Genomic DNA, 16,479 nt, shown 5'->3' with positions numbered 1-16,479 from the left:
TTAAAACTTTGATTTGAGAAGCAATGGGTGAAATTTAGGTTTACTGATTCCATAGTCAATTGTAATAAAATGTCATGAAAATGTCTTATTCTGCTGGAATTTTCCTCAGTATGTTAAGACTTTTTCTCATTCATTCAGCATAAATGACAAACCATGGCCTCTAGGCCAAATGCAACTGCCTGCTTTTGTAAATAAAATTTATTGGAGCACGGCCATCCCTGTGCATTTGTACATAGCAATGGTGTTGAATTGTAACAAACTCTCTGATCCCACAACCTAAAATGTTTGCTACCTAACCCTGAAGCAAAAGTTTGCTGACCTATGGTTTACAGGGTGCTGTGATGGTTTATAAGCCTTAAATTTAAAATAAAAGAGCAATCATTAGAAATAATTTCATAAAGGATTGATATCAAGGCAATAATTGAAAATCAAATGTTATTTTAAAAACCTGTTTTTTATCTTCATATTTTCCAAGTGAAATTGCCTTGTAACTTTAAAGCTACATAAGCTTTCTGTAAAATTCCATTGTTTTTGTTGTTCAGTTCAGTTCAGTCGCTCAGTCGTGTCCGACTCTCCGCGACCCCATGAATACCAGTCTAAAATACTTCTAGAATCAAGAGAGCAAAATTACCAATGGATTCGTGGTTTGTTAGCTAATCAGGCGTGACCTTAATTATAAATAATGTCTTACATATTCATTGTGCTCTACTTTCACAAATTATATCCACATGCATGTGTTTCACAGAACAACCTGTTTCCATTTTATGGAAAGTATAAGCAAGGCAGTCTGTGTGTATGGTGTTTGTTTGTGGGGGCTGGTATATGTGTGTGCCGTGTGGTGTTGTGATTAGTAACCAGGGGTCACACAATAAGTGGGGAAAACAAAAGCCAGATCTTATATTTGTATATACTCAGTATTTCATCTTTTACATTACTCTTCCTCTGCTTTTTCACAGTATAAATAGCATTGGCACTAAATCAAAAGTGCTTCTTGGAGTTGATTTAATAGTTGCTTACTAGTTGTTGAGACAGGGCTGCTTGTCAAATTTTAAAATATTTGCTATAGATGCAAGGAAAATACAGAATTTTTGTTAAAGCAAACATAGTTAGAACAGCCTCTAGATGGAGGTCATAGACCATTTTGTGTATAGTTTACTTGTTCCTATCAACCTAAGAGTTTACAAAGTAAAATTTTAAATTACATTTTTCAAGACAAACAGTATCAAAAAGAGCAACATATATACCACATACATGTATATATAGGTGAGATTGATTGCCAGAAAAGAAATGATGATTCTTTTGGGAAAAGTGGTCAAGTGAACTTTGAATTTATGGTTTATAAGAAGATAAATAATACTTTAGACTTTAAAGAAACAGAATTTTAAAAAGGTAAGACTCTGGTGACAGATTATTTATAAGAAAAAATGCACATATTTCATATTATGGTTTTTGTAAGTAGTTTTTTTTCCTTTTTTTCCCCTTCACTTAGAGTAACTTGTAAAGAATGTGCTGAAAGAACTGTAAAAGCTAGATCAGATGTGCATAAGCTTTTCTGATTTTTCAGAAAACAGAAGATTTATTCCACCACTGTAGATCAGTGAACATTGAATATTTTCCTTTGACTCCAGCACGAATAGTTGGTTGGGTTTTCTGTGAATGATGAAGTTCATGTATATCCAACGTAGATTTCTCTAAAAATGTGACATGATCTGTTTTTTCTTTGTTAGTGGATAGAGTAGGGAAATTAAACTAATTATCTGGATTTAAGGAAAGCATGAAGGCAAGTTCACCTGTAATCTTCTTGGAGACGATGTTAAAATACAGGCAAGATTCTGGGTTAACTGTGCTGTGAGAATGGTTTGAGCCTCAGTTATTCAACAGAATATCTGTTGACAATATCATTATTCTATCATTCCAGATCTGAATCTTAGACACTAGTGTGTTCAGTCATTTTTTCCAGTGGGTGAAGATATGGAAGCTATTCTTATAAAGGTTGCAACTGGCACAAAATTAGGAGAAACAAGGTGGATGATGGATGACAGGAGTAATTAAAAGATTTTCACATGGAGAGAGATACTAAAAAAGATGTGAACTAACAGGAATAAATATGAAAGGAGAGATGGAGAGAAAAATGTCAAAATTTAAGGACATGAGGGAAAAACAGATGGAAATTAGAAGGAAGCATGAGTGTAGTTAACAATAATGTATTAATATTGGTTCATTATAAAATTTTTCAATATTGTATATCAATATTGCTACAGTTGTGATGGACTTCCCGGGTTGCTTAGTGGTAAAGAATGTGCCTGCCAATGCAGGAGATGCAGGTTCAATCCCTGGGTTGGGAAGATCCTCTGGAGAAGGAAATGGTAACCCAATCCAGTGTTCTTGCCTGGGAAATCCCATGGACAGAGGAGCCTGATGGACTACAGTCCATGGGGTCACAAAAGAGTCAGGCACGGCTGAGTGACTAAACAACAACAGTTGTGATAAATGTATTATAGTAATTTAAGATAGTATTTAAATATAGTAATTTAAGTAGTATCTCCTAATAGAGGTAAGTTCTCAGCTCACCTTTAATAGGTTGCTTTTGTCATAACTCTTGCTTTTACTGTTAGGACATTATTGATTTTCTAATGAAAATTAAGAGGTCAAAAAAGTTATAGCTGAAAAGTGGCCATTTTATTGGTTGTTCTTAAGTTGTTGTGAATTGCGTGATCTTCTGTGTCCAGGAATGATCTGACTATTCCAAATTAAGAAAATTGTTCTCTTCAGCTTCTTATTTGAAAGTTCACATGTGTATCCACAGAAACAATCAAGATAAATAATACCCAAAATTGCATTTTCCACTTCATTTATGACAATGCAAGTGAAAATTAGGACCTACTTTTGAAATACTGATATTTAGGTAAATGAATATTTTGCCTCAGACAGAGAAGCTCTAAACACTTTTATACAGAAATTGTCTGAATGTAAAAAGTAATATATTCCCAATTTTTAGAGGAAGCAGTTTGCTGAACAAATATTGTATCCAATTTATAGTCAAGTAATTATTGATATAAAATTTATATTCCTAATGGAAAAAAAGTAAAGAATTCATTAGATGCAGTATTGTAGTAATGTGTTTCATAGAAAGGATTGAAGGGCATGGGGAATTTTTGAAAAAACAGTCTAAAATTATCTTTGATTTTAGTATTTAAAAAATTTTTTTTGTTAGTTTTTTTTTTGATGATATTTATTTTAATTTTCAAATGACATTAAAGGGAACCATGAACTTTTTATTCTTATGAAAAAGAAACAGGAATCTTTTGACACAGTATATTTTTCACTTTAATACTTTTGATTAGACTTTCCTGAGAGTCTCTTTGTGACTTTGATGTTGATGATTGTGATAGCAACAGCTCATCTTTTATGAAACTCACTCATGCCAGGCACTATTCTAAGCAATTACATTTTAGATACTTTTACCCTCACAGCACATATACAAGATAGAGGGTGTTAGTATACCCAATTATAGATGAGGAAACTGGCCTCATGTCTATGTCAAGTATTTATTATTTTTAGGGTCCTTGCATCTATATGAATACTTTTGTTAAATATTAATGAATAGTTTAGATGTATTTTTTAAATGTTAAATTTCATGATATTTCATTAAGAGTTTACACAGTGTCCACTGTTTTTATCCTTTTCAGGTATGCAGTTTTGTGTGGCTATGTATCTGAGTTTGAGGGCTTACAAAACAAAATTAACTATGGATATCGCTTCAAGGTATTTCTTGATATTAAAAATATTTTAATATAGCTTGTTAATGGTCCATTAACAAGTATAAATCAAATTATTCAACAAATTTATCTCCAGGAATTCATCTTTTTTACTTAAATGAAATGTCAGCCTTTAAAAGTACTGTGCCAAAAAGAATCAAACTGGTTGGTTGATTAAAAATTATTATTATTATAGAACCTGAAAGAAGTCACAAAGTAGATGAGTATTGTTTTTCTAAAGGCAGAATCTTAGCCTTTTGGTTGTGAGCTTACCTACATCATAAACATGGCTGGAATTAATTTGTTAAATTAATTTGTTAGGAGTAGAATTCAATGTAGGGCTTAAATTTGCCATGATAGATGAGTAAAATAAGTAATGAACATACTCATTTTTTATAATGTGCCTGTAGTTATAGTCACAGTGGTTACAGGACTGGAAGAGATCGATTTTCATACCAATCTAAGAAGTGCAATGCCAAAGAACGTTCAAGCTACCATACAATTGCACTCATTTCACATGCTAGCAAAGTTATGTTTGCTGCTGCTGCTGCTAAGTCGCTTCAGTCGTGTCCTACTCTGTGTGACCCCATAGACAGCAGCCTGCCAGGCTCCTCCGTCCCTGGGATTCTCCAGGCAAGAACACTGGAGTGGGTTGCCATTTCCTTCTCCAATGCATGAAAGTGAAAAGTAAAAGTGAAGTCACTCAGTCGTGTCCTACTCTTCGCGACTCCATGGACTGCAGCCTACCAGGCTCCTCCGTCCATGGGATTTTCCAGGCAAGAGTACTGGAGCAGGTTGCCATTGCCTTATGTTTAGACTCCTTCAATTTAGGCTTCACCAATACGTGAACTGAGAACTTCCAGATGTACAAGCTGGGTTTCGAAGAGGCAGAGGAACCAGAGACCAAATTGGCAACGTTTGTTACATCATGGAGAAAGCAAGGGAGATCCAGAAAAACATCTACTTCTGCTTCATTGACTATGCTAAAGCCTTTGACTGTGTGGTTCAGCAACTGGAAAATTTTCAAAGAGATGGGAGTACCAGTACTTACCTGTCTCCTGAGAAACCTGTTTGTGTGTCAAGAAACAACAGTTAGAATTGGACATGGAACAACTGACTGGTTCAAAACTGGGAAGGGAGTACATCAAGACTGTATATTGTCACCCTGCTTATTTAACTTCTTTGTAAAGTACATCATGTGAAATACTCGACTGTAATCACAAGCTGGAATCAAGATTTCTGGGAGAAATATCCACAAGCTCAGATATGATGATACTACTCTAATGAAAGTGAGAATCTAAAGAGCCTCTTGATAAGGGTGAAAGAGCTGGCTTGAAACTCACCATTCAAAAAACTAAGATCATGGCATCTGATCTCATTACTTCATGGCAAATAGATGGGGAAAAAATGGAAACAGTGACAGATTTTATTTTCTTGGCCTCTAAATGAAGATGGGCTCTAAATGGGCTCACTACAAATGGTGACTGCAGCCATGAAATGAAAAGATGCTTGATTCTTGGAAGAAAAGCTAAGACAAACCTAGACAGCATATTAAAAAGCAGGTACCACGCTGCCAGCAAAGGTCTGTATAGGCAAAGCTATGGTTTTTCCAGTAGTCTTGTGTGGTTGTGAGAGTTGGACCATAAAGAAGGCCGAGTGCTGAAAATTGATACTTTTGAATTGCGGTGTAAGAAAAGACTCTTGAGTGTCTCTTGGGCTGTAAGGAGATCCAACCAGTCAATCCTAAATGAGATCAAGCCTGAATATTCACTGGAAGGGCTGATGCTGGAGCTGAAGCTCCAATACTTTGGCTACCTGATGTGAAGAACTGACTCATTGGAAAAGCCCCTGACGCTGGGCAAGATTGAAGGCAAAAGGAGAAGAGGGCAGCCCAGGGTGAGATGGTTAGATAGTGTCACTAACTCAGTGGACGTGAATTTGCGCAAACTCCAGGAGACAGTGGAGGACAGCGGAGCCCAGCATGCTATAGTCCACGGGGCCACAAAGCGTAGATATGACTGAGCAACTGAACAGCAACAATAAATAGTTACATTCATTCAGTAAACAACCCCTCAGGGTCAATAATGGTAAGGATGGGCAAAGAGTTCTTTGTCTTCCAGCTCCCTATCACCACTTGACAATGTCAAGTGGGTAGGTTCCTCTGTCACCTAGTTCTGCTCTTCTTTTTCTCCATTATACCCACATCATTTGACAATCAGTAAGTATTATGTAGGCAAGTCATGGGCAGACAAAAGTGAGACTTGAATGTTTTCTTTTTCAAGTGACATCCTCTGTAGCCTTATTAAATCATAATCACACTTCTAGTTGTGAGCATTTTGATGAATTATTGATAAACTTAATTGTATTAATGATAAAGAGGGGGAAGAAACAACATCATAAAGTCCCTTTGGAATTGCCAGGCAGAGTTCCATTCAACACTGCCTGAAACTTGGGAGATGATTTTTTTTTTTTTTTATTTTCTTTCAGGAACATCTAGATAAAGCAATCGAATTTTTACCTGAAGAACCCTTTTTGTATTACCTCAAGGGAAGATACTGTTATGCTGTAAGTTGAATGCTTCTATCTATAAATCTTATTTGAATATACTATGATTATATGATAGATTTTCAGTGGCTTACTCTCGTTTTACCTAGTGCCTGCTATAGAGAAAATTGTGAAATCTGTACATATTTTATGAGTTTATAAAGTAAACATATTATATAAATATTTGTTGCATTACATACAATATGCTCAGTTGCTTTCTTTGTGTCTGACTCTTTGCGACACCATGCCCTGTAGTCCATCAGACTCCTTTGTCCATGGGATTCTCAAGGCAAGAATACTGGAGTAGATTGCCATGCCCTCCTCCAGGATATCTTCCTGACTCAGAAATTGAACCCACATCTCCTGAATCACCTGCATCGCTGGTGGATTCTTTACTGCTGAGCCAGTAGGAAAGGCCACATACACTATTTGATTTTATAAATGTATATGTCCTTTTTCTTTACTGCCTTTCCCTTTTCCCTAGAAGTAGTCACAGTGTATATGTGCTTTCTCAGATGGTGATCAGCCACCTCCACCTGGGTACCCTATATTGATGTACTGCTCTCTGTTTTGTGAGAGGATTTTTTCACTTATCCGAGTTTACTGAGCATAAATTATGTGCTCACTGGCCAGAAGGTAAATAAAAAACCATCCTTATCTTCAAGGAACTTAATTTAGATGGGGACCTAAGATGTATAGATGGAGAAGGCAATGGCAACCCACTCCAGTACTCTTGCCTGGAAAAATCCCATGGATGGAGGAGCCTGGTAGGCTATAGCCCATGGGGTCGCAAAGAGTCGGACACGACTGAGCGACTTCATTTTCACTTTTCATTTTTATGCATTGGAGAAGGAAATGGCAACCCACTCCAGTGTTCTTGCCTGGAGAATCCCAGGGATGGCGGAGCGTGGTGGGCTGCCGTCTATGGGGTCACACAGAGTCGGACACCACTGTAGCAACTTAGCAGCAGCAGCAAGATGTATAGAAATAAATAAAAGCAGCTGGTAAGTCTGAGACCCAGTGTGTTAAGTGACACTCATTTACAGAAAGTTAACAGAATGTGAAAGTATATCTTAACAGCTGCATGAAAAATTGCCCCAAAGAGAAATGCTATTTCTGAATGAGAAAGTTGGGGTAGGCAGAAGATGAAGCTTTTTAATTGTGGCTTATAGAGGATTAGAGAGAAGGCAGGAGGTTTTACTTTTAATGAGCACCTGCTGTGTATGTCACATGTGCATTTTATACTTTATATTTCTTATCACATTTCATCCTTTTAAGAGTAAGCAGTTTCAATTATACCAGTTTTAAATATTTTTTAAAAAATAGTGTCATGATGGTAAGGGACTCCCCTGATTTAAAAATCGTTAACCCAGACTCATAGGAGCCTGGAGCTAGAATGTACACTATTGGATTAGGCTTAAAAAAAACCCCAAAAAAACCAAGAAGGAAAATTTAATTCCAAATGGAACCTGATCTTCATGCCACAGACAAATGGCAGAAACTAATGCTAATCCTCCCTGGAGGATTGTACCTTCACACACAAGCCTTAGAACATTCTTACAGAGTTGCTCATATCATAGTCAAAAATAACAGAATACATACAAGAAAACGAGCCATCATAAATGGCAGTCAACAGAACAAACAAACAGAAAGAACAGAGGTACATCTGAAAGGACTTCAAATTTTGGAAACATGGAATACAGAGTATTAAACAGAGTTTTAAACAGTTATCTACGTATTGTGTTCCTAAAAATAAAATGAATTAAGGGAAAATGGATAAGGAGCATGAGACTACAAAAATGATCAGGTAGAATGAAAAAGATTGAACAATTTTTGATATATCTATGTATATCAAAAATAGTAGAGTGAGTAGCTGTTCCCTTCTCCAGGGGATCTTCCCAACCTAGGGATTGGACCCACATCTCTCACATTGCAGGTGGATTCCTTACCATCTGAGCCACCAGGGAAGCCAAAGAATACTGGAGTGGGTAGCCTGCCCTTTCTCCAGAGGATCTTCCCAACCCAGGAATCAAACCGGGGTCTCCTGCATTGCAGGTGGATTCTTTACCACCTGAGCTACCAGGGAAGCCCCATATAATGTGTTCCTAAAAATAAAATGAATCAGGGAAAATGGATAAGGAACACGAGACTACAAAAATGATCAGATAGATATAAAAAAAAAACAATTTTTATGTATATTTTTGTATATAACATTTTTATATACAATTGTATATACAGTTTTTTATATACATTACCATATGCAAAATAGATAGCTAGTGGGAAATTGCTGTATAACACAGGCAACTCAACCCAGTGCTCTGTGACAGCCATAGGGATGGGACAGGGTGGGGAGTGGGAGGGAGGTTCAAGAGGGAGTGGATATTTGTATACATATGGCTGATTCACATTGTTGTAGAGCAAAAACCAATACAACATTGTAAAGCAATTATCCTCCAATTAAAAATAAAATTTAAAAAGAAGTATATTATTTGTGATTAAAAGAAAATTCAGTGGAAGGATTTAGTAATAAATAGGCACTGCTAAAGAGAGATTTAACGACCTTTAGGATAAATCTGAAAATGTTGCCAGGAAGCAGCTCAGAAGAACAGACAAAATATGAAGGGGAGATCAAAAGACATGGAAGGGAAGTAAGGATACTACATAGTGGTGGATTTTCACCCCCTCTTTTGATAATTAATAGAACAAGAGACAGAAAAATACTAGTAAGTATCTAAAAAATTGATTGGAGCCTCACATTTAATAATTTTTATCTAATAAACGTAGTTGAAAACATGTATCTAGCCAACGAGGACATACATTTTTCAAGTGTATGCAGAATGTTTATAAAATTGACCATACATGAGATCAAGAAGCAAGTCAGAATTGATATCATACAGGTTTTCTGATCATAAAGCAATTATATCAGTATTAGAAATTCAGAAATAAAACAGCTTATAAACCATAAATCTTGAATTAGAATAAATAGGAAATGATAATTAAAGAAGGAGATGCCATTTTACTCCCTTTTGATAAAACTTTAAATTATTAATATGAGATGTTTCAAAAATATGGAGTAACAGGAATTCTTACATTGTTGTGGGAACACAAATTGATATAACCATCTTAGAAACAATTGGGTATTATCTCTTGAATTTGAATCCTTGTTTACTGTATGACACTGGTACCTACCCTATAGAAACTCTTGCAAATGTGCTTTAGAAGGATATATAAGAATGGCTGTAGCAGCCTTGTTTCTAAGAGTAAAAAAATGGAAAAAGACCCAAATGTCCACTGAAAAAAAGAGTGGATGAAAAATCACTGATGTTTGTTTAAATGATAGACTGTCTCAGAGTTGTTTAAATGACTGAACTTCAATTACTCTAGATGAACTCTTAAAACCTATAATGTTAAGAGAAAACAACAAGTCAAAGAAGGAGATGAACAATATATCTTCTCTTTCTAGTTCAAAAAAGAAAAAATAAGCATAGCAATAAAGTAACATTATGTAGAAAAGCCAGGGAGTAATTTTGGGGGGATAGCATTCTTTCTGACCTATAGTTGACTTACGGTTATCTTAGTTTCAGGTGTAGAACGTGGTGAATGTAGTTTTTATAGATTGTGCGTGTGTGCTCAGTTGGTTCATGTTTGACTCCTTGGGACGCCGCGGACTGTGGCCCACCAGGATCTTCTGTCCATAGGATTTGCCAGGCAAGAATACTGGAGTGGGTTGTCATGCCCTCCTCCAGGGGATCTTCCTGACCCCGGGATTTAACCAGAGTCTCTTACGTCTCCTGCATTGGTAGACAAGTTCTTTACCACTAGCGCCACCTGGGAAGCCGCTTGTATAGACTATACTACATTTAAAGTTATCATAAAATGTTGACTATATTCCCTGTGCTATATGGTGTATCCTTATAGCTTAATATCAATTAATTACATAATATCAATAGTGCATACCTTTTTTTTTAAAACTGAGCTATAGTTGATATACAATATTATGTAAGTTTCAAATGTACAACATAGAAATTCACACTTCTTAAAGGTTACATTCAATTTGATGTTATTATAAAATATTTATAGAATAATTTAAAAAAAATAGTGGTTAATGGCTACCTTCCTAAAGGAAGTCAGTCCTGAATACTCATTGGAAGGACTGATGCTGAAGCTGAAACTCCAATACTTTGGCCACCTGATGCAAAGAACTGACTCTTTGAAAAGACCCTGATGCTGGGAAGATTGAAGGCAGGAGGAGAAGGGGCCAACAGGGGATGAGATGGTTGGATGGCATCACTGACTCAATGGACATGAGTTTGAGTAAACTCTAGGAGTTGGTGATGGACAGGGAGGCCTGGCGTTCTGCAGTCCATGGGGTTGCAAAGAGTCAGACACGACTGAGTGACTGAACTGAACTGAATTGAATGGCTACCTCAGAGGCCTGGTGTGCTGCACTCCATAGGGTCGCAAAGAGCCCAGACACGACTGGGCAACTGAACAACAACAAAACAATGGCTACCTAGAACCCTTGAAAATGGCCTTGAGAAGGAAGGCACTTGATGGGGTTGTGGAGAGCATGGTTCCCCTTTTAAGTACTCATTTCTGAATCCCTTTAATCTTTTATATTATATATTTACTATTCATGTTTGTTAAAAGTGAAAAATTTTAAAAAGAAAGCAAAAAACAAATGATAATATGAGATTTAATTTTGGTGGTTGTTGCTTTCTTAAAAAAATTCCCCTGAATTATAAATATATACACCAGGCCCTCACAGCACTCTCCTTCTGGATTGAGGAACCTTGGCCTGTTTACATTTCTGAGCTGCTGCGTTCCAGTCGGATTGGAAGCATGGCAAAGGCAGAGTCCTCAAGCTACTGTATTCTGTATAAAGAAATACTATTCATCATCCTACAATCGGGAATCACGTGAACAAACAGGATCAGCATCATTCCCCACCCCCACCCCGTCTGCCTTTCTTTGGATACAAGCCTGCTTAAGAGTATTTCAAATTGGTTTGGTAACCAGTGGTTTTAAAGCTCATGGTTTGTTAGAATTATAAAAAAGGAAGGCAGGATACTAATACCATAAAGGTTATATCTCTCATGTATATAACATGGATATATATATATATTATATTGTATGCATTTCAGGCTCTTTTGTTCACACTGAGGGCTACTCCATTTCTTCTAAGGGATTCTTGCCCACAGTAGTAGATATAATGGTCATCTGAATTAAATTCGCCATTCCAGTCCATTTTAGTTCACTGACTCCTAAAAGGTTGATGTTCACTTTTGCCATCTGCTGCTTGACCACTTCCAATTTACCTTGATTCATGATCAGAATAGAACAGAATGATTTCTATTCGTTTCCAAAGCAAACCACTCAGTATCACAGTAATCCAAGTCTATGCGCTAACTAGTAATGCTGAAGAAGCTGAAGTTGAACAGTTCTACGAAGACCTATAAGACCTTCTAGAACACCCAAAAAAGATGTCCTTTCATTATAGGGGACAGGAATGCAAAAGTAGGAAGTCAAGAGATACCTGGAGTAACAGGCAAATTTGGCCCTGGAGTATAAAATGAAGCAGGGCAAAGGCCAAGAGTTTTGCCAAGAGAATGCACTGGTCATAGCAAACACCTTCTTCCAACAACACAAGAGAAGACTCTACGCATGGACATCACCAGATGGTCAATATCTAAATCAGACTGATTATATTCTTTGCAGCCAAAGATGGAGAAGCTCTATACAGTCAGCAAAAACAAGACTGGGAGCTGACTGTGGCTCAGATCATGAACTCTTTCTTGCCAAATTCAGACTTAAATTGAAGAAAGTAGGGAAAACCACTTGACCATTCAGGCATGATCTGAATCAAATCCCTTATGATTATACAGTGGAAGTGACAAATAGATTCAAGGGATTAGATCTGATAGAGTGCCTGAAGAACTATGGACGGAGGTTTGTGACATTGTACAGGAGGCAGTGATCAAGACCATCCCCAAGAAGAAGAATTGCAAAAAGGCCAAATAGTTGCCTGAGGAGGCCTTACAAATAGCTGAGAAAAGAAGAGAAGTGAAAGGCAAAGGAGAAAAGGAAAGATATACCCATTTGAATGCAGAGTTCCAAAGAATAGCAAGGAGAGATAAGAAAGCCTTCCTCAGTGATCAGTGCAAAGAAATAGAGGAAGACAGTAGAAGGGGAAAGACTAGAGATCTCTTCAAGAAAATTAGAGATACTAAGGGAACATTTCATGCAAAGATGGGCTCGATAAAGGATAGAAATGGTATGGACCTAACAGAAGCAGAAGATATTAAGAAGAGGTGGCAAGAATACACAGAAAAACTGTACAAAAAAGATCTTCATGACCCAGATAATCACGATGGTGTGATCACTCACCTAGAGCCAGACATCCTGGGTGCGAAGTCAAGTGGGCCTTAGGAAGCATCACTACGAACAAAGCTAGTGGAGGTGATGGAATCCCAGCTGAGCTATTTCAAATTCTAAAAGATGATGCTGTGAAAGTGCTGCACTCAATATACCTGCAAATTTGGAAAACTCAGCACTGGCCACAGGACTGGAAAAGGTCAGATTTTATTCCAATCCCAAAGAAAGGCAATGCCAAAGAATGTTTAAACTATCACACAATTGCACTCATCTCACATGCTAGCAAAGTAATCCTCAAAATTCTCCAACCCAGGCTTCAAAGGTACGTGAACTGTGAACTTCCAGATGTTCAAGCTGTATTTTAAAAAGGCAGAGGAACCAGAGATCAAATTGCCAACATCTGCTGGATCATTGAAAAAGCAAGATAGAAAAAGCAAGAGAGTTCCAGAAAAACATATACTTCTGTTTATTGACTATGCCAAAGCCTTTGTGGATTACAACAAACTGTGGAAAATTCTTCAAGAGATGGGAATACCAGACCACCTGACCTGCCTCCCGAGAAATCTGTATGCAGGTCAGGAAGCAACAGTTAGAACTGGACATGGAGCAACAGACTGGTTCCAAATCAGGAAAGGAGTATGTCAAGGCTATATACTGTCACCCTGTTTATTTAACTTACATGCAGAGTACATCATGTGAAATGCCAGACTGGATGGAGCACAAGCTGGAATCAAGATTGCTGGGAGAATTATCAATATCCTCAGATATGCAGATGACACCACCCTTTTATAGCAGAAAGTAAAGAAGAGCTAAAGAGCCTCTTCATGAAAGTCAAAGAGGAGAGTGAAAAAGTTGACTTAAAACATTCAAAAATCTAAGATCATGGCATCTGGTTCTATTATTTCTTGGCAAATAGATGGGGAAACAATACAAACAGTAAGAGACTTTATTTTGGGGGGACTCCAAAATCACTGCAGATGGTAACTTCAGCCATGAAATTAAAAGATGCTTGCTTCTTGGAAGAAAGGCTATGGCCAATCTAGACAGCAGCATATTAAAAAGCAGAGATGGTATTTTGCCGACAAGTGTTCATCTAGTCAAAGCTATGGTTTTTCCAGTAGTCATGTATGGATGTGAGAATTGGACTATAAAGAAAGCTGAGCTCTGAAGAACCGATGCTTTTGAACTGTGGTGCTGGAGAAGACTCTTGAGAGTCCCTTGGACTGCAAGGAGAGTCAACCAGTCAATCCTGAAGGAAATCAGTCCTGAATATTCATTGGAAGGACTGATGCTGAAGCTGAAAGTCCAATACTTTGGCCACCTGATGTGAAGGAAGAACTGACTCATTTGAAAAGACCCTGATGCTGGGCAAGACTGAAGGCAGGAGAAGGGGACAACGGAGGATAAGATGTTTGGATGTCATCACCAACTCTATGGACATGAGTTTGAGCAAGCTCCAGGAGGTGGTGAAGGACAGGGAAGCCTGGCATGCTGCTGTCCATGGGGTCACAAAGAGCCAGACACGACTGAATGACTGAACGGAAACTGACAGTCTGACATTGTATGCATACGCTACATATGTGCATACACACATGCATCTGAGGGGAGATTATTCATTCAAAAGGTGGTCAACTGTCTGAGTGATGTTGCTGTTTATTTGCAGGTCTCAAAACTGAGCTGGATTGAGAGAAAAATGGCTGCTACTCTGTTTGGAAATATACCATCCTCAACTGTACAAGAAGCTTTGCAAAATTTCCTTAAGGTATGTTTTGCCTATCCATTATTTCAGTGTCAGTCTGGCTTCTGTCTTCATCAGGCTATTATGAATAAAGTGTTTATGAACATTCGTAGGCAAGCTTTTATGTAGACATGTTTTAAATTTTCTTAGGTCAATACCTACAGTTTTGTAGAACTGAGAGGGAGTTTAAAAATCATATATTCTAAGATAGTAAATATACTGCACTTCTCTGAACAATGGCTAGTGACTTTTTGACAAAATAAGTATTCTGAAATCAAGCCTGCACCCAGTGGGATAAAGTATGGATATACAAGTACAAGGGCTGTATGTTTCTTTGTTTTTATTTAGATCTTTTTTGTTTTATAAAAAATGGAATCAAGGACATCAGGAATGTAACTTTTTCCAGTGTCATACAATGACAGGTCAAAGACATGAATGAAGTCTGATACTGTATTATCACTTCAGCTTCTTTCTAACATCAAGAATTAGTTCTCCCTTGTTAAATTTTATAAGGATATAGATCATTGTGCATTTAAAATGATTTATAAAAGGTGCTATGTTCATGGGGCTTCCCTGGTAGCCCAGCTGATAAAGAATCAGCCTGCAATGCAGGAGACCCTGGTTCAATTCCTGGGTTGGGAAGTTTCCCTGGAGAAGGGATAGGCTACCCACTCCTGTATTCTTGGGCTTCCCTGGTGGCCCAGCTGGTGAAGAATCTGCCTGCAATGTGGGAGACCTGGGTTCAATCCCTGGGTTGGGAAGATTCCCTGGAGAATGTAACAGCTACCCACTCTAGTATTCTTGCCTGGAGAATCCCCATGGATTGGAATTGTGGTATAACGTGGTTTTAAAGCTTGCCCTGTTTTTAAAGTTCTCAAGGTCCTTCATGTGCAGCCCATGGCATATTGGAGCACTCCTGGATGGGTGTGTGTAGTAGAAGACAGGTGTGGCAATTTGGGCCATCCTGACGTCACTCACTGTTTGCAGTCACAAGATCCCCGAATCTTCCTTAGTGGTTTCACCAGCTGCCGAGCTGTCTTCTGTGACTTGATATGACAGAGGGCTGCTGCATGAGTTCATGAGATGTTTTAAAACAAAGCTAATTTATTCAGCAATGTTTTTAAAGCATATACCTAATACCAAATGAAGGGAACACAGAAATGACCATCACAACTCCTGCCTTTGGGGAACTTGGATGACCAAGATGAAGTAAGCAAGTACAGTATTTTCTGCCAGATGTTATGGCATAGTTCGAAGAACATCATAGAAACTGCCCGTTAATTAAAACATTCTATTGAATGACCCAGCCTTCCTTGTTATGCAGCTAATGCCTTTGGCAAAAGTCAGAATCTGCTCCATTTTAGGATGGAAGTACTGTTAGTAGCCTGCCTATGTTCCTTTATTGTTGTTCAGTCACTAAGTCGTGTCCAACTCTTTGCGGCCCCATGGCTGCAGCAGACCAGGCTTCCCTGTCCTTCACCCTCTCATCCTGCTTTCATTCTTTCCCAGCATCAGGGTCTTTTCAATGAATCAGCTCTTCCCTTCAGGTGGCCAAAGTATTGGAGCTTCAGCTTCAGCATCAGTCCTTCCAGTGCATATTCAGGGTTGATTTCCTTCGGGATTGACTGGTTTGATCTCCTTACTGTCCAAGAGACTCTCAAGAGTCTTCTCCAAAACTACAATTCAGAAACGTCAATTCTTCAGCGCTCAGCCTTCTTTATGGTCCAACTCTCACATCCATGCATGACTACTGGAAAAACCATAGCTTTTTAAAAAAATTTATTAATTTTTTCATTGAAGGATAAATGCTTTACATAATTTTGTTGTTTTCTGCTAAACATCAACATGAATCACCCGTAGGGTGGCTCAGATGGCAAAACCAAAGAACTTTGACTAACGGACCTTTGTCAGCAGTGATGTCTCTGCTTTTTAATACACTGTCTAGGTTTGTCATAGTTTTCCTTCCAAGGAGCAAGTGTCTTTTAATTTCATGGCTGCAGTCACTGTCCTCAGTGATTTTGTTCCTTTGGATTTCTTTTTTTTTAACCATAAACACAAAAAGAG

General features: G+C 37.9%; 1 protein-coding gene across 5 annotated transcripts in view; it reads left to right on the top strand.

Annotated features, from left to right (window-relative positions):
- Positions 1-16,479, top strand: part of RMDN2 (regulator of microtubule dynamics 2) — an 86,573-nt gene that overhangs the window by 34,518 nt on the left and 35,576 nt on the right. For all 5 annotated transcript variants that reach the window (XR_016038615.1, XR_008682377.2, XM_055399118.2 and 2 more), the window contains 3 exons: positions 3,690-3,765; positions 6,246-6,323; positions 14,341-14,439. Coding sequence is in view for 3 of the 5 variants with exons in the window: in XM_055399118.2 (XP_055255093.1) it covers positions 3,690-3,765; positions 6,246-6,323; positions 14,341-14,439 (253 nt within the window). In the remaining 2 variants the exon portion in view is untranslated. The remainder of the gene's footprint in view (positions 1-3,689; positions 3,766-6,245; positions 6,324-14,340; positions 14,440-16,479) is intronic.

Source organism: Moschus berezovskii, chromosome 11 (genome assembly GCF_049115385.1).
Source record: "Moschus berezovskii isolate FMDL1 chromosome 11, NW_MosBer_1.0, whole genome shotgun sequence".
NCBI classification, from domain to species: domain Eukaryota; kingdom Metazoa; phylum Chordata; class Mammalia; order Artiodactyla; family Moschidae; genus Moschus; species Moschus berezovskii.
Note: the sequence above shows the minus strand (reverse complement) of the source record. Positions and strands in the feature narration are given on the sequence as shown.